Source organism: Solenopsis invicta, chromosome 12 (assembly GCF_016802725.1).
Source record: "Solenopsis invicta isolate M01_SB chromosome 12, UNIL_Sinv_3.0, whole genome shotgun sequence".
Taxonomy (NCBI): Eukaryota; Metazoa; Arthropoda; class Insecta; order Hymenoptera; family Formicidae; genus Solenopsis; species Solenopsis invicta.
The window spans coordinates 17,319,207-17,338,037 of NC_052675.1; the positions used below are offsets into that span (position 1 = coordinate 17,319,207).

Here is an 18,831-nt window from a genome sequence, read left to right on the forward strand (position 1 = left end):
CTGGAAAATAGGTCTAAAATTCTTTACAGTATTAGGTGGTGGAGATTTTTTTATTGTCGTAATAGAATGCTTGTTAATATCATTATTATTAAAATAATTATACATATAATATTGTGTAATATTATTATTCTGTGTTAAAATTATATTTTCAAGACTAAAAATTTATTCGGCGCGCAATTTAGTGAAACTGAACTTGAAAAATCAGCTATGAGCCGAATAAGGCCCATGTTGAATTATTTGAGTATTTACGGTTTATATTCTCTTTTTTAATAACTTAAAATATCAGTTGAATAAATTAGTTGATATTTTTCCTCGCTATTACTGATTCTCTAAACAGAGAAGAGCATGAAGAGAATTTCATAAGTAAAATTTATCAAATACGTCGTGAAGCACTTTGTGCTGCCCGTGGCGAAAGACGGAAGCGAAAGAGAGCGGAAAGTGTGTGAGGCTAAAAGGAATCTAACTGGAACCTAACGTCCTCCGTCGCGTTCGATTATTCGAGAATGATTACGAAGCCCGGCGAACTGGCAGGTTCTTTCTCAAAGAACGACGAGGAAAGGCAAAGGCTAACGCTCTCAAAGCCGCTGACTGCATCTCGTCCCGTCCGTCGTCGATTATTATTGGCTGAATACACTTCGCGCTCGATCGAATCTCCCGCACTGCCGTCGACCATCGTACACGGAAGACACACGCGAAAAGATAGACAGGGTTATGAGGAGGACCCCTCTATCGGAGAAGCGTTCGTTAAACGCGCGCGCGACGGGATGTAGACGGTCTTGTTCCTCCCGGTCTCTCGAGACGAAAGGCGTCTTGGCGGAAGTGCATTCTGAGTATTTCAGATATTTCTTTATGCCGTCAACGGCGGCGAGTAAAAAGGGATGCGATAAAGCGGAGGCAGAGGCGGGGGCGCTCGAGGACGCGGAACACAGTGGTTGACGATAAAGAGACGCAGGTGCAGCGCCGCGACTACGCTGAACAATTTCACGGGTTGGAGGAAAGGGGGAATGGGAAACTCTCGAGGAAGGCGATGTTGACCCAAAAGATGTAAATGTCGAGCGATCTAATGGCGTTGCATTAAGGAGCTGTTCTGCGTTATTTGCGACGCATCACATTGACACTCGCATTCCGGAGCGTGCTGTGCAATTACGCTCTTTGACGGATTAGAATTGCAAACGGACGGGAAGCGAAACGTCGTTTGGGTGAAAAAGTAGACGAGCGGCTCTCTCTAAAATTTCTCAAGCGCACAAGGCATCTCGGTGTCTCTTCAAGAATGAGAATCACAATCGCTTCCGAAGGATTGTTGATAAATCTAATTACGTGAAAATGCAATATCAGGAAAGATTCTCAAGAATCTTATTTTAAATGGTATGTTATTTAATTTGAAGACTCCAAGTTAAAGATTGTTTTCCGCCTTTTCCATCGGTTATAAATTTGTTAATTTAATAATTGTTTAATTAATATAAATATGATAATTGGATAAATAGTTAATTAACATAATTATATATCTGTTTGATTCAAATAAATATTGATTAAATTTGCAAAAGAAGGCGCGCTGTATTGTTTTAGTAATATAAATTACAAAATATCGAATATATAAGACAATCGCTTCATTAACTCTCCGAACAAGTGGGCTTGTCTCGTCCGACGCTATAATATTCCTTATCAAAGTATTCCAAAAAATATAAAAAGAATCATGCCACATCAACATTATAGTTGAATGTTTTATAATTATCTTGGTAAACATTGTTTATTGAATATTTTATTTTTAATGAATTTTAAAAGAAGTAACAAACTTTATCATAGTCCGGTACCCATTCCATTATTTTGGCAACAACTAAATAGGAAAGCGACGATTTTTCAACACTTTTTAAGATGTTTCGACCAAACATATTTTTCATTAATATAATTAATATCATTAATATAATTAGTAAAATTGTTATAGGTGAAATATTCGAGCGAGACTTTACATCAGCGTTCAATTCTTTTGTAATGGAACCTCGAGTCCCTTTTATTATTTCCCTTTTTTCAGAGAGGGAAGTTAGATAAACAGATTTAATTGTTTTACAGTTACAAGTAGTAGCTGTTCCTCTGCGTCGGACTTCGTAAATCCGTGTGCTCAGCTGGAGTATAGAAAGAGAATCATGCAAAGGCGAAGGAGCACTGACCCTCGTGAAAAACAGAGTCAAAAGTCAATCGATTTACGCCCCTCGCCTCTAGGAACATAAATCGCCTGCATCGTCGTTCAAAGTCAAGTTTTATAGCGATCGTTCGTAAAGATTGAGACCAAATTGTAGCAACACTTAACTTTTATATCCTCTCGCACCTTTTTAGATAATAGTTTTTTCTAGTAATATAAAATGACAGGGAAAAGAAATGGCACAGGAGTTTTTGATTTGCGTCGCTCCCTCCTCATTTAATTCCATTTTCTCGATACTTCAGGTCTATGTACAAAATTGGTCTCAGTTAGTCTTTAATCGGATCGCGACTGTATTGAACTGTCTGTGTCTCGAATAATGAAATTCCATTCGTCGCGGTTATCTCTCACTTCCATCAATTTTCCTTCGTTCCGTCGCGCAATTATTAATGTAATAGAGAAGCCGGAAAGAGAAATGCGCGGCGCGACGATGAAAAAAATAGGCCGATTAAATGTTTATCAACATCTTCCGCTCGCGATGCTGGTAAATTAAGAGCGCGTCAGAATCGGTTGTTGTCCCGGTGCGGACAGCGTTTCGAACTGGCGACGAGCTCGATTCATTTCCATATCCGGTTTGACGAAGGAACGCCGCTTATTTATTCATCTGAAAGAATTGCGTCTGCAATATCAAGTTATGCGCTGCCGCATTTGTTCGGAGAGCGCAAAAGGGCGCGCGCCCGTCATCCGCACATCTCCCCGGCTGTACGTAGATTTAAATTCCCAGAATATTCTCCGTTGTTCTCTTTCCGCGTTCAACGTGTCTCGGCTTACTTTCATCGCTGGAAAAGTAATTTCTCACAATTTTTGCAACAGCGGAACGCTGGAACTGCGCGCGTGATGTTTCCGCGCACGCGTTTCGAGGTTTACGTCCTGCAAAGGCGTCGTTCGTTGAAATTATTAGAATCCACGATACGACGAAATATTTTTGCGAAATAGTGAAATTAAGGCTCCCAAGTAGTCGCCGTTACAAGCGAGAAATCGCACGTAAAGGTTTCTCGCATGCCATTTGCAAATAAAGAGAATTTAATGAGATCGCTTTAAAACACTTCTAAAAATGGACCTCAACTATACTTTTATCTCTTGACAGTCAGTAAAAGGCACGCGAAGTGAAACCTATTCAGACAGGAAAACGCACGGATAGCTGTTGAAGGGAGTGAAAAATATGCTTTTACGTATGAAATTCAAAAATAACTTGACTTACGACCCATTTTTACGAATTTGGTACGAGTCACGTTTTCACAATGAAACACATAATAACGAACTGACATACAAGACAAAATTTCATTGTCAACGCGTCACTTTTCTCGCCTATTAGTTTTAATTTTTTTCGCAATCGTACACTGAGAGAAAAAATTGTAATGGTGACAACTATAAGGGAACAACCATACAATGCTTGTTAATAGAATTATAATGTATAGTTAAGTGAACTATATTATAGTTATTGCAACTAAGTCAATGGTTAAGAGAACTAATAAAAAATAGTTGTAATATACTATATATAAAATATAATATTATTAGTTCCTTTAACCATTAATTTAGTTGCAATAATTATAATGTAGTTCACTTAACTATAATTCTTTTAACAAAATTTGTATGGTCCCCTTATAGTTACTACCACAACAATTTTTTCTGTTAATGTAGTCACTGTTAACGTGGCGACTACTCAGGAGATTTGATTATCGCTTATTGCAATTGTGAAAAATCGTTCTTAATAAATTAAGTTTCTACATATAAACGCAACGAAAATTGCAATTCCTCGAATTCAAGAAGCTTTTGTTTGACAGTCGTCTCACTGTTTTTTTTCGTAATCTCACCAACGCAGGAAAAACTCAATCGCATTTCCCATTACAATTATTGAGCTAACGACGACGAGGCAGCGGATTTCCTTGGTATCGATGATCGGACGGTCGCTGTTAACGATTGTATACAGTTACGATAATAAGAGTCTATCCCGTGCGGATGCACGCCGGTGCTTCCGACAGTTCTATCCAGCGCGATATTAATGGGCGGATTTCTGTATCACGAGAGTACCCGAAGAGCCGCAGCGGCCGGCGACAGGTGCGACTAATTGTCCGCGAGAGTTGCCCGCCTCGATAATCTTGCCCCTCTTCCGGTAGTAGACACTCACGGAGAAACGTCCGCTAACTCTCCTGCGCTTCTATTTCACGAAACCAATATTAGACAATGACTAAAATGAATATTGATCAGACGGTGAATATTTAAATGACCTATGTTGCTCTGATGCCCGTTTAGCTCTACACCATTTGCCTATATCTGTTTATCCAATTAATATTCACATAATTTATACAGGGTGACAAATTGCTGATACTGTGATATATAATGGATGCTTTGTAAATGAATAAATGTATGTCTATCCATTCTCATATTCATGTCGATATTTATTTCAATGCGTGCATTTGGTATCTATAGTATCAATCTATAACTGTAATATTAGATATTACTCAGATTCTAGTACTGTCGTACATCAATAGCGTTACTGTCGTTATAAATTATTATCCTCTTCTATATATTGCGAGAAGGATAAACAGGTATTTTCTTCTCTCTATATTTTCTTGTCAAATTTAGTTTCCGTGCAAAAATTCGATCGTACAACGGAACGTACGAAATATGAAGAAAATTCGCGAGATTAGCACCCCCGAGATAGAAACTCCTCTCTCCTTCTCCTCTCCGACATATCACCGAGCTCTTATCCCGTATCGAGAAATTGATTTTGTTCGAGCCAAAGGGAAGTACGCCATGAATCTAATTTCCTGATCCGCGCGGCACAGTCGATCGGCCGGGCTTACTGCAAACGAAGTCGCGACTTCGTTGCCGATCCTCTCGTAGTCGATCCGATAAATATTCAGCGCGGCACTAATTATGCAAAAGCGAAGTATTCGGTGGCTGACTCCGCTTTAATCCCAAACCGAGGCATAGTTCTAGGAAACGGAGTGAGAGAGGCCGAGGGAAAGAGAGAGCACTCGGAATTTGAATTTCAAAATTGCGGCCGAGCGCGACCATGTCCGAGCCATTTGGGACAATTAAATCCACGTTAATTTGTAAGTGCATGCACACGTATACTACGCGCACGTACGTGCACACGCCAACCGTATCATTCAATGTTTTCAAGATCTGCGCAAATAAATTTATTAAAAATTGTTGTGACCATGCTACAGAATCATTCATTCTCTTCATAAAAATATTGCGTATGAAAGCAACATCAATTTCGAGTACATATACATATACATACATACATACGTACATACATATATATATATATATATATATATATATATATATATATATATGCATGTCGAGTACATATGTGTCCTAAATCACTCGTAATACCCTTATAAAATGAAGAGAATATGATACTTTTTTTTGCAGATTTGGATTATACGTAAAAAAATAAAAAAAAGCTTTTATTTAAAACAGTTTTTCTAAAAATACTTTCATTAACTTTTTATTTATTTTTCATTACATTGAATTTTAAAATCATTTTAAGTTTAATGAAGGAACTTGCAGGAAAAAATAGACATTTGAGACAACAGTTTCTCGATTTTTTTTGCGTGTAATCTGAATCTGCAATAAAAAGTACATATTATTTTAAAAATTCAACATTCGGTCTGGATAGTCTATTTCCGGTCAAAACGCGAAAGTTGGAAATATCGCCATTTGAAATTGATGCTGTTTTTATACGCAATACAGAGTACCAATTTATTTATCAAAACTTTTAGGATTTTTAACAAATTACTTCCCTTCATTAAAAAAAAAGTATACAGATAGTCCTGGACACCCTGTATATATGTACAGATGTATTGCCCACATAAAGTGTAGGTTGATAACTTCGATGTGTATATTTAACGTACATATTACTGGTATTTCATTTCATGTGTTATTTTCACATATTTATTTTTTACACGTAAAATCCATTTCGTTTTATTGATTCGTTAGTTAATCCTTTCACGCGCAGGTGCATCGTCTTGACGAACGACTGGTTGGATTAAGCGTCTCTAAGCTCGACTTGACGATAAATGGTCGTGACTTTGCACGTACGTGGATCGTAACGGTATCCATGCCGCATGGCGGACATGCGGGTTGCACTTGCGATAATCACCCACCGTTCAGTTCATTTTTTTTTTTTTTATACGGTTACACAATCGTGAGAAAACATTAGAACAATATAAATCGACAGCGTACTTCTCTAGGGCATTATCGTGATAAGTTTTACCAGCTTATGCTACAAAAGTTTCACTGGCTGAAATTTTAAAAAATTATACGAATAAACTTAAATTCGTGTTTGTTGTTGTGGTACTTCAGCATAAATGGCTCAATAAATTCTTACACAACGTTCCTCGGTAAATTCGAGATAATTTGACTTAAAATACTGCATCTGTGTCTACATGGTGTAAATGATATTCATTCTGAGGAGAAGAAAGAGTTGGTAACAACGCTTTATATTCGCTGCCATTTTTACGCTAAACATGTGATATATTTCTTCGTTATCAACAAAATTTGCACAACATGTTTCTCTTCCGTCTCGCTTATCAAAAATTTCGCTTCAATTTAAATAAAAATCCCCTCACGTTCATGACAAATGAATTAGATCCACTCTTGCGTCGAATCCTTTAATTGAACACGGCAAAAATATCCATACGATATAACAACATGAATTTTTAAATTTTAATCAAACACTATTTTTGGGGGAAAATATACGCACCTGCAACTTTTGCAGCGTGTATACACAGAAAAATATCAATTTCTACTGCAAAAAAAAAGCAATTAATCAATTTATTTTTCTTCTTTTGAGTAACGACTTTTGAGTAACGACTCTTTAATAATATTTTCCTGACAATCTTAAAATATACTAATTACATATTTTAGAAAAAAACTTATTTCTACGTATTAACAAAAAATTTATACCGTTTCAAAATGTAAAATTTTAACTGGAAGAAAAGTCAGAGTAACAAGCAATTTAAATTTCTGTTTTAATATTTTTAATTAAAGTATTAAATTACTGGGATTCAAAATATGTTTTGAACAAATTTAATGCTGATGATGAACTTACGATAGATTTGAGGATACGAACTTGTGTGAAATATTTGAAGTAATTAAATTTTTTACTTATAACTCAAGTAATTTACGGTATGTATTTTTCTGCGTGTACGAATATGTAATCGTGACTCATGGTGTCGTCGGTATACCGCACTGCGGGAATCACGGGGAAAATGTTAGCGTTAGTCCCTCAGGCTTACAGGATTAGATAGCGCTTAAGCCTGACTTACGCGGGGTCTTCGAGAGCAGCCTGACAGTGAGTAACAGTTCGGCGCATTTTCTAAGGAATCGCGCGCAGTGCACAACGGCGAGAATAAATCGTTGCTGTTTCGCCGTAATTAATCGCGCCGGCTCCAGTGAAATATCGTCTTCGTTAAATTATCGCGAGAATTCATTGCCCGGCGATCTGCCGTAAATTAACGTCATTACGATATAATAGCGATCCGATTGAAATAATTCCACGACGACGAAGAATCCTTCTTCTTTATTCGTTTCGGAAGGATTGCAAGAGGAGAGCAAACGACATTGTATGATCTTTATTAAATTATCGCGAGAGGATTCATTCCTCCGACGATTTGTCGCAAATTAACGCAAATCGAGATGTAATAGCAATCGATTTCAAATATTTCTGCAGTGAAAAATCTTTTCCACGATCTTTGAATTAAATCTTAAATTGTCTCGAAAATTATTTCCCATCTTGGCAACGTAAATGAGGCAAAAAACTAAAGACTGTTGAGTATCTCTGTAATATACAATTGATTTAGAAAAAATACAAGATACAAATACAATTGAAGTTGCAAAAAAAAATAAATGATTATACCGTTACATTAATATTATTTTTTGCATCTGATAAATCCTTACTCATTAAAATTTAATTAATTCTTATTTATTTAATGTAACCTGATTAATGTAATATCTAGCCTTCCTTTATAAACATCGATGTGAGAACGTTTTCATTCAGTGCTTTTCGCTACGAAACGTGTGACCGCGACGAAAAAATTGTATAACAACCATCTTTTTTTTGTACATTCATTTGCATACCGAGCGGAGAAACGCGAATGAAATCGGATTTAGGATTCCATCAGGAATTCCACACTCGAAACTTTCCAACGAAAACCATATTAAATTGCACCGACATTTTCGAGAGACGTTCCGAATGTATGATAAAATGGATGCGCGTCGGAGGTAATATTGCTCTGTTAAACCGATTTGCGGCAAAGGAGGGGCAAACGAAGATATCAAACGAAACGGCAGGATATGAATTTTAAATGTAATATTTGATTCGCTAAATGCAAATAAGAACGTGGAACGTTCCCTCTCTAATCTCGATTCAGTATCAACAAAGGTAATATTAGTTTTACTCGAATTTACGTTAACTATATCCGGCTTTTCACAAAGGGATTGCTCGTTTTCGAGCTTTCTGTCGACATGCGACAGAAATTCGCGAGGTACGCAACGTAGTAAAATCAACTTCAATGACGAATCGGACATTATCCGGCGACAAATTTGCTCACATTGTTACGTAACTTCCTTCGTATGTTATTTCATTGTGCATCATACACACACCGGAAGTGTGTACAGAAGCGTTGCGTGGAATAACAAGAGAATTAATCACAGTCATATTTTGACGTCTCGCATACGCGGCAAGTAAACAAACTTAGTCGAGCAATTTTAATGAAGATAAATTGCGAGACCTTCGCAGCTCTTCAATAGCCAAGATAAATCGCATTTTCTTGGGCAACTGAATAGAATGATAGATTCTGCATTCCGCGGCCGAAGTAAACGTATTATCTTCCTGTAAGATAATTTTCTTTAAATTTCTTTTTTTTCGTACTAAAAAAAAAATAACTTTGGTTGCATTCAATCAATTGCCTAGGTTCAACTAATCTCATTTCCATAAATTTTAAAGAACTATTTGTGAAATTAAGAATTTATAATTTATTAATCAAATCTTCTATTTTATTCATATTAAAATATATATATATATATATATATATATATATATATATATAATTGAAAATTAAAAATAATATCAATTACAGGTACGTAGATTTAATAGATTTAAAAATCAATAACAATGCTAATAAGTTACGCAAAATAATCGTTGCTGATATAAATAAACTAAATTTACAAAAACAAAGTCAGTGCGTTTCAAGATGATCATCTTCAGTGAACATAACACGAGACATAATCAATCTAAACGGTAAAAGTTTTTAACGATTATAATGAATTAGTGTTCAGTACTCAACGTTCCCATGAATGATTGTCCTCATACATAGATGAAATAGTGCATAGAGACAGGAAATCATTCTTCATGGAATGTCATTAACATCCAGCGTTCTCAATAACGTTATAATTTTGAGAGTTAAAATATATAATTGAAATTCATTACATATACTATTTCTATATTAATTATCACTGTATTTATTGGTTGTAAAGATACTTATTATTTATAATGAAAATAAGTAAATATATCATCTATAATTATACGTGACTGAAGAAAGAATTCTAAACGATCTTAATTTAAGGATTTGTCACGAGTTCGAGATACTCGTAACGTTTATCATCCTCATTCCTCATCTCTTTTGCTGTTACTGCGGGAGTTGCGATCTATAATCATCAACTTCACAGAGCGTGCCATAAAAGCAGCCCATAAAATAATTCATAACCCGGTGATTAAGATTTAAGAGATGTAATTACGATGTAAAGTCAATGTTGGGGCGGTCGACAGAGGGAGGACACTTTTGCGAAAACATATCTTCGCACCGTGGCCGTTAAATAAACCAACAGAAACAACTGCATCCGCGCGAGTTATAAATTCAGGGGATTTTAAAAAATTTGATTAAAATATAATCGGCGCGCCATGTCGGTGAAATTATCTCGCGTCGTTTCTCTCGAGACTCCACAGTCCCACACGTTACTGCTACGGTCGGTCGATTACTCAAGTCGCAAGGAGTCGGTGAAAGAGCGAGAAATATAGAGGACGTACACAAATTTAATTAAAAATTAAGTTGGAGAGCTTAGAGGCTACGACGGAAACTTTGTAACGGCCTCTTTCGTCCGAACGCCCCGGACTCTTGCTCCGCCGAGCATTTTCCCTCTCGGTAGGAGGATCTCCGCCTCTCTCTCTGAGAGACAAGCAGGAAAATACGTGAGCAAGAGGAACGTTCGCTAGACGGCAATAAATCGTAGCGAAGTATCGGCTTACACGCACCAACGAGGAGAAGAGGCTACAGAGAAGATCGTACGTTTATATTCGCTCTGCGGAAACAAACCGTGTGCTCCGGAAAATGTTATCGAAACATCGGAATGCACACGTCAGTCGCGTATATTCGGGGTGTCCAGGACGAATAAGAATTTACGATTCCGAAAAATCGAAATATTGTTCAAACGGCGATTTCAGATTAATCCATTTTTTAACGGAAATTTATTAAGACCAAAGAACGTAACTTACGTACGCTAAAAAGAAAAGAATGTTTTGCTGATGTAGATAGATTTCTAGGTGTCACAACCAAAATTTATCGCTATTTTTTGTATCTGCTAAAATATCGGTTGTCAGATGTAGAATTTATAGCAGCTACGTTTTAGTTTAATCCTTCTAGAAAATTTAGATCTCATTGCTAATTATATACAGTCAAATTTTATAACAAATACGATTAGTTTTAACATGAAGAGACGCCGTAGAAGAATTTTCTTTCTGTATTTCACAAACAGTTCAGATATAAATTCTGTTATTTATATTGCTAAGTTCCAAATATATGCGATATTTGCCAATCATTTATCTACTTTAATTTTTTGCAGCCAAAAAATTGTAGCCGTTTGCAAGACCATTTTCTTAGTGCATGGAAAAATCAGTTTTGCTAAAGTATCTAAATATTTAGCTGAATATAGATCTGAAAATAATTTGGTGAAAATATCAAATTAATTATGTAGGATGTACATTGAAAAAAAAATTTTCGTTTTGCAAGATATTCTGGCAACCAGCTAAGCTGGTTGCCAGAATATCAAAACTTTTTGTGGCATTGCTCATACTGGAACGTCTAACAAACTTATTTTCAGATCTGTATTCGGTTAAATTTTTAGATACTTCAGTAATCGTTCTTTCGATACACTAATTTCGGAATTATTTATGCTTAAATATCCAAGAAAATTATTTTCAGATCTGTATTCAGCTAAACTTTTAGATACTTTAATTAATCGTTCTTTTGATGCACGAATTTCTAATTTGATCAATCGTCAATGTGTTAAGATTAACGTCCGTTTATCTGACGAGAACTGCGGTCATTCAACCGCAAAGGGATCAAACTTTCGCGATGAGTAGTGGAAACTGCGATTGCGCTGAAACTTTCTGTGTACGAAAACGCATCTGCGGAAGACGAAGAAACGGTCGACTGACCAATTTGGCTGCGACGCCCACAAGTCTCACTCACCTTCCTGCTCGATCACGAAGATCTGATAGTCGATCTGCTGGCGCAGCAGGATCGGATGCAGATTGTAGAGAAGGGTCTGCAGATGCTGCGGTCGATCGCGAAATGGAATGATTATGGCGACGCGATGCCTGGCCACGCAGTCCGAGGGCCGGCCTGTACCGCCCGCCTTCACCTCCATGAACGACCTCTCCAACTCGGACAGCGGTGGCGGTGACTTACTGACGACCACCGGTCCAACTAAAAACAGAGAAGAGGATTGAGCAGACGAAATTAATCTTTCCGGGAATAACGCCAAGAGAAACAAATATAGAAATTTATATTTCTAATAGAATTTAAGGTTTCCATTGTCTCTACAATAAAAATAGAACAATAACAGATTCTAAGATCGGGAGATTACTCAGACAAAAAAAAACTCGATGATTGATTCGGAGATTAGACCATGGTATTCTTATGTATTCTGATCCTCTGAAACCGAATCCGATATTCAAACTGCTCCATCATATCGTAATTTTTTTTATCGGCAAAAAATAGCTCGTTTTTTGATCTGGTTTTCAATATGCAAGCTGATAGATGAAAAATGATGGTATTACGTACATCAATATTTTTTTACAATTGAAGTATTGTATATTACGATCTTACAGTCATTTTAATTTACCAGTTTACATATAAAAAGCTGACCGTAAATAGCTTCAAAATTACTGAAAAATCGATCTATTTTTCGATAAAAAAATGTAACGTGATAAAGCAATTTGACATCAGATTTGGTTTCAGAGTGTCAAAATAAATAAAAACATCGTAATATAGTCTCTCCGAAATAAACATTAAATTCGTTTGTGTACCTGTATTATTAATAAATTTTCTATATTTTTATATTTACATTTCAATCTGTTTACAGAATATTTCTGAATATTCAAACGCAGCAAAGTAAATTCGTAAAATAAAGTTTTAGAATGGTTTTGCGATACGCGGATTATTTTGATAAAAAATCATTCCGACTGATTGCAGATCAATATCTCTGCCAAATTCCTCACCCAAATTCGGTGGGATGAGGGGACACCGTGGCATCGTCGCGTTGCTGGTCGCGTTCGCCACCGGAAGCTCTCTTGTGGTTCCACTGACGGCGACCAAGTTTCTGATCGGCACCGGTTCGGATTTGGACGAGTTTGAGAGGCCTTTGCCCAGTATCGAAAGTATTGTCGTCGAGGATACATTGCCACCCGCGGCTAAACTTGGCACAACGGTTGGCTGACCGTATATGATCAAGCCACGCGGGTGGGTTCTGTACGAGCGATCCGCGTATCTGTAATGCAAAAAAAAGAAATAAGAAACATCAGGTACAGGCACACATAAACGCATTAAAAAATAAATTAAAAGAGATCTGTGCAACAAACACAGTCAGGCATTTGATTAATGATGGCATTTCGAGCGAAAGTGATTGATCATCGATGCAACTTCGTAAGTACGTTGATAAACATTTGCATGATTAACTCGAGATCATAGTCTTCGCTTCCTTTCGTGCGCCTTTCGCATCACATATAATCTGATATTAAACCGTAGTAGCATTAATGCTACGTAGAACCATATTAATGCTAATGAGCGATCGATTTACATTAGCGATTCCAAAGTTAATGACGAGCTCGCGAGTATATCGCTTCCCGCATAACACGTATGCATCCGGGAGCCAATTATTATCTATTGATTGCACATCGTGGTAACTATACACGGCTATTACAGGACTGACTGTGCAACGCCTCCGTAATCCAGGGAGAGCAATGTCCAGCGATTAGAGGGCCGATCAACCGTCTAATCGCGATAGAGATTCGTGCTTCGAGGAACAGAACTCCCTAACTCAATCGAGTACGGCAATAGTGTCATTTACATTCAAACTCCTTCCGGAACGCATTACATTTGTTTCTGAGGAGACTGCTGAATATATGGATGCTTCTAGTTGTGCTTCTTGCGATCCTACAGTGAATTCGATTAGACACACTACTAGTGCGCACTAATGCACATTAAAGCCGTCGTACACAAATCGACGTAAAGATATGTGTTTAATTTAATATAAACAGTTAATACAAACAGGTTAAACCGCAAAATGCACAACATGCTCTATTGTGTTTGGAAATTGCGCATTTTATCATTCAAGATATTTGCATTCTTTTCATTTACATTAGATCAACGTACAACAGTTTTGATTTAAGCAGAGCACACTAGTGTAAATCAAATTCGTTGAGAAGGAACGCTCTTTAAAAATCATCTGTCATCCCAACCTTTATTATTTATAACAATAATGAAGCATATTCTATCAATTTGTATTATCAAACATGAATAGTAACGTACGAATAACATATCAATTTATTTCAATGTAAATAAATTGATATGTTATTCGTAAGTTATTATTCATTTTCGATAATACAAATTGATAAAATATACTTTATTGTTCTTATAAATAATAAAGTTAGGGATAACCGGGAAATTACGAATTGTTAAATTCGTAATGTAAAAAAAAACAAATTTATTTCAACATGATTTCTTGCTCCTAAAATTATAATGCATTACCGTCGCAATAAAATACATATATAAAGGTTTCAATTTAATCTGTTAAAATATTAAATATGACGGATATTATTTTAAATTGTTCTAAAAAATCTCAAAAAATTAAAAATAACAAATATTCCTTCATTAAAAAAAGCTAACTGAAATATATTTAATAATGATTTTGAGTACATAATTTATAATTACAAAATTTTTGATAAAATCTCGACCTCACCGTGGAACATTTGAGTTACATCTTCAAAAATAAATACAGACTTGTAAAGATAAAAAAAAAATATTTGCTCAGTTAAAAAAAATTCAATAAAAGATATGCAGTTAAGATGATCTCGGAAACTGAATTCAATAAAGTTAGTACCGTTAAAACTGTATTAAACTGTGGAAAGTCAAAAAGACGACGATACATCCTGTGTAACGACTTGCTTGAAGTTCTCTGAGAATTAAACCGGATGTCGACCCATCCGGCGACGCTTCCCTTACTCATCTCGCAAAAATTTCCCGACTTTTCTACCTCGCTCTAAAAACCCCCTTCCCCCTCCCCGGAAATTTGATGCGGCGGCACGGTTTCAAACTTTAAAAGCGATTTTCTCGTGCCGCGAGCATTTACTGCATCTTTGCACCAGTTTTTTTCCTTAAATTCTGGGTCTAGGACGGAGCTATATATCTTCTAACTCAATTGCAACAGCAGTTTGCTTGAGTGTCACATAAATATTCAAAAGTATTCGAGAGCTGAATATCCTTAAAAAAAAAAATAAAAAAAAGAATTTAAAATTTTGTGCCACTGTACCATGAAATTCGTTAAAATTATATAAAGTAAATTAACAAAGCTTAAAGATAGTCAAAACTATATACAAAATTTTCCCATTTTTACGGTAATTGTATGCCTGAAGAAAAGTAATGTTGCTATGTAATTGTATACTTTTGTTTAAAACTACATATTTTAATTTAATTTAAAGTTAATTATAAAGATAACAAGAAATCCATGTTAGTAAAATGCATATTAATATACATACACACCTGACTTCAACTAAATTATTCCAACAAGATATTTTATTTTTCTTCGTTTATTTTTACGCTCTGAGAAGGCAGACTAATTCTTTTAGGAAACGGTTTCAATTCTTTTACGACGGATCTTAAAATCGAAAATCAAACGGAACTCTAGACATTTCCCGGACCCATTACCGCTTTCGAGTTCTAATTTACTTAAGGTTTACTACGGAACCGAAGGGCATGGCAAGAAATTACGACGGACTTGATCCACGCACAAGACGACCTCTTCTCTCAGTTTCCTCGTCCCCTGATGCGCTTCGTTTATACTCTCCTCTCTCCTCCCCTCTGCAACGAGAGCGTCAGCGAATTTCCCAAGTTTACGAGTCTCGGCCCGCTTGCAGTTGCAATTTCCGGGACTGCCGCCGGCCATCGCTGCGACTGCAATCCGCAATCTAACGTCCTACCCTTCCTCTTTCGAGCACATGCAACGAATAGGTCACTACGTGCAAAATCAGCGCGCTGCTCATGGTATTCGTAATGTACGTGACAAAGACCCGCGGATAAGCTAAGTAGGAAATCAAGCGAGCGACACCATGGCTTTAGTACATTAAAGCTCACCATTCGCCACGGCGCACGGCGTCACGACCGTGAAAGGAAGCTATGTAAAATTTAAAAGGGATTAAATTTTCTGTTTGCAAACTCTGGATGCATTTGTAAATTTGCAAGCGTTGGAATTTCCAGTATAACAAAGTTTATCTAAAAATAAAGTACAATTTTTTAAAAAGAATGATCAGTTTTATATGTATATTGAAATAAGAAGAAAAAGAATAAAACGAAATCGAGGAGAACAAAACAAGAACATAATGACAAATACAATTAGGTAAATAGCTCAGTTATTAATAGTTTCTGAAACACTGGAAATCGGATCTTAAATATTCTTTTCAATATATAAACCAAATGTAAGTTATATTTATATATAATTGTATTTAATTTTGCTTGAATTCTTAAAGAGAGTCTACTTATTATAATATTTCGCTAAAAAGGAAATTTCGTACTTTCAATTAAAAAAAAAAATTTTTAATTAAATTTCGAGTTATAACTAAAAATTTAGCTAACTATAAATTTAAAAAATAATTTTGTTGGACCATCGAAATTATTATGAAAAACGCTCAAACGTGATGAGCAATGCTACAAAAATGTTTTACACTGTAGCTAGCGACCCATTTAAGCTACGTAATTATTTTGAAAATCCAACAAAATTATTTTCAGATTCTGTTCCGAATTCAATTTTTAAATACATTTTCAAATACATTTCAACTCTTTCTTCCATGGATTTACGCGATAATAGCATCCTCGTAATCCCAAATAGATCATTGACGTGGTAAACGATGGTTGTTTCCGTTTACTGCGCGGTACTTATTTTCATTATTTTCACCGCGGCGTAACTTCGGTCTTGAGCGAACAAAGTTTAGACTGCGGTTTGCTTGCGGAACGATTACATGAAAACCGACAAAGTTACGGGCCGCAATGTAGATCGGTTCTCACGAGAAGGCATCTCGCGATAAGGGCCGATGCGAAAGTTGCGGCAGGTGTGTGCAGGTGGATTCTATTTGCATGCCACGTTTTCTCGACGTTACGCCGACGGCGAGCCTGTTTACGAAGATTTTTGAAGCCAAGATAGAATCACCTCCGCAATCTCGCGTGACGAGAAAATTTACAATCTAATAGAACCTGATACGAAACAGAACAGACTGCATCGCGGTCTACGAATAATCATTCAAAGAGAATTTTAATTAAAGCGTTAAGTTGGAGTAAAAATTGTATAAATAATACTCTGTTGCAAACACATTAATTATAAAACAAAATAAATTTATATAATATTAAAAATTTTAGAAAAAAAAAACGTTAGTCTCTCCCGCTAAATAGAAATGCTATTCTTGAAATAACTGAAAGTATAAACGAAAGTCAAACAAATCTTTAAATCTGTATGTATAAAGTTTATATATTAATTATAAAAAATAAAACATAATGTATATTAGGTCGAAAGGTTCTCTGACATTTTTATAATAGTTATTTTAAAAATAACATGTTTATTAGAGAGAGGCAGAAGAAACTTAAACTTCTTTTTTCTAAAATTTTTGATATTGTAAATTTTATTTTTGATATTGTAAATGTTTGTTATTGTAAATTTTATTTTTTATAATCAATAAAATATTTGCAATAGATTATAATAGATTACAATAGATCACTTATACAATTTTTATTCTACTTATAGTTTTCTAATTAATACTTTTTCATTTATTTTACGCAGAAATACATATAAACTATCTAACATTCGCGATCGTTTCCTCCTCTTAATTACAACCAATAACTATGTTACAAATTCTAGACCAGGAGCGAGTCTGTAATGATTCCATAACTCAGATATGCCTCTATCCTCTATCTCAATTGCGAAATAGTTTCAATGCCTCGTGATATTTCGGGAAGGTGGAGCACGCCAGTGGTATCGAGCGTCGTCTCAAATTTAATTAAATCCTCCTCGCGTACCGCCTTGCACATCCGTTTGGATCGGACGGGTTAGAGGCGCACATCCAGAGAAACGCAAGAGCGGACTAACGATTCACTTGATTGCGAGTCTTAAGAGAACTCGACGACGCTCATGATGATGATGAAACTCGTGTCGACGACAAATAATCCGGACGATCAAACGAACGAACAGTTTAAACCGTATGGCAGGATTCGAAATGCGTGTTCAATGCTGAGATTAATTCGCGTCTAGAGTTTAATGAATCTGCTGACAAAAGGTGTGTATAAGTCATAGAGTTCCTCTTAAATCCATTTATCAGCAATTTGTAGGATAAAGGGATTTAAGAGAGGCTCTATTGTATCTAAAAGAAACTTTTAAAGAGAATCTAAAAGTTCTGCAATTAAGTATGTTGATATATATTATAAATAATAAAGTACAATATAATTTTCAAATGTCTAGAATATATCGAAAACTGTTAATAGATGCATTTAAATAAATTTTTATTTATTAAAGTTTGTTAATTTAATAATGAGCAAAATTAAAGCATTTAAAATGGCGATTTTATAAAACTTTTATGAGACATAAAATAATTAAATACTAAATATCTTAAATATATCATAAATAATAGAATACAATATAATATTAAAATGTCTAGATTCACATATCGGCAAGTGATAAATAGATGCAATTTAAATAAGCTTTTATTTATTAAAGCTAATTAATTCAATAATAAACAAAATTAAAGCACCTAAAATGGCGATTTTGTAAAACTCTTATGAAACATAAAAAAATTAAAACAAATATGTCTTATAAGAGATAATAATAATAGATACAGTTATTATGCATTATAATATTTATTAATATCTATGGAATTTATGAAAAAAATAATCACTGTAATTATTTATGTATCGATGAGATTCAACATAAAAATCACAGGAATTAAACTAAAGAACAGGATAAGGACAGGTCGCGAAAGTATCTTCTTTGTAATCTTTGTGTGTGTGTGCCCGAGTTGATCCCGATTCGCGGGAGTTCGGCGAAATTCCCGCCACGTTCGAAACGGCATAAATCTGACATGACTC

At 35.5% G+C, this 18,831-nt stretch overlaps 1 protein-coding gene across 4 annotated transcripts in view; it reads right to left on the reverse strand.

Annotated features, from left to right (window-relative positions):
• Positions 1 to 18,831, reverse strand: part of LOC105195967 (beta-1,4-N-acetylgalactosaminyltransferase bre-4) — a 143,207-nt gene that overhangs the window by 7,380 nt on the left and 116,996 nt on the right. For all 4 annotated transcript variants that reach the window (XM_011161639.3, XM_011161640.3, XM_011161638.3 and 1 more), the window contains 2 exons: positions 12,711 to 12,979; positions 11,680 to 11,916 (listed from right to left, as the gene is read on the reverse strand). In XM_011161639.3, the coding sequence (XP_011159941.2) occupies positions 11,680 to 11,916; positions 12,711 to 12,979 (506 nt within the window). The remainder of the gene's footprint in view (positions 1 to 11,679; positions 11,917 to 12,710; positions 12,980 to 18,831) is intronic.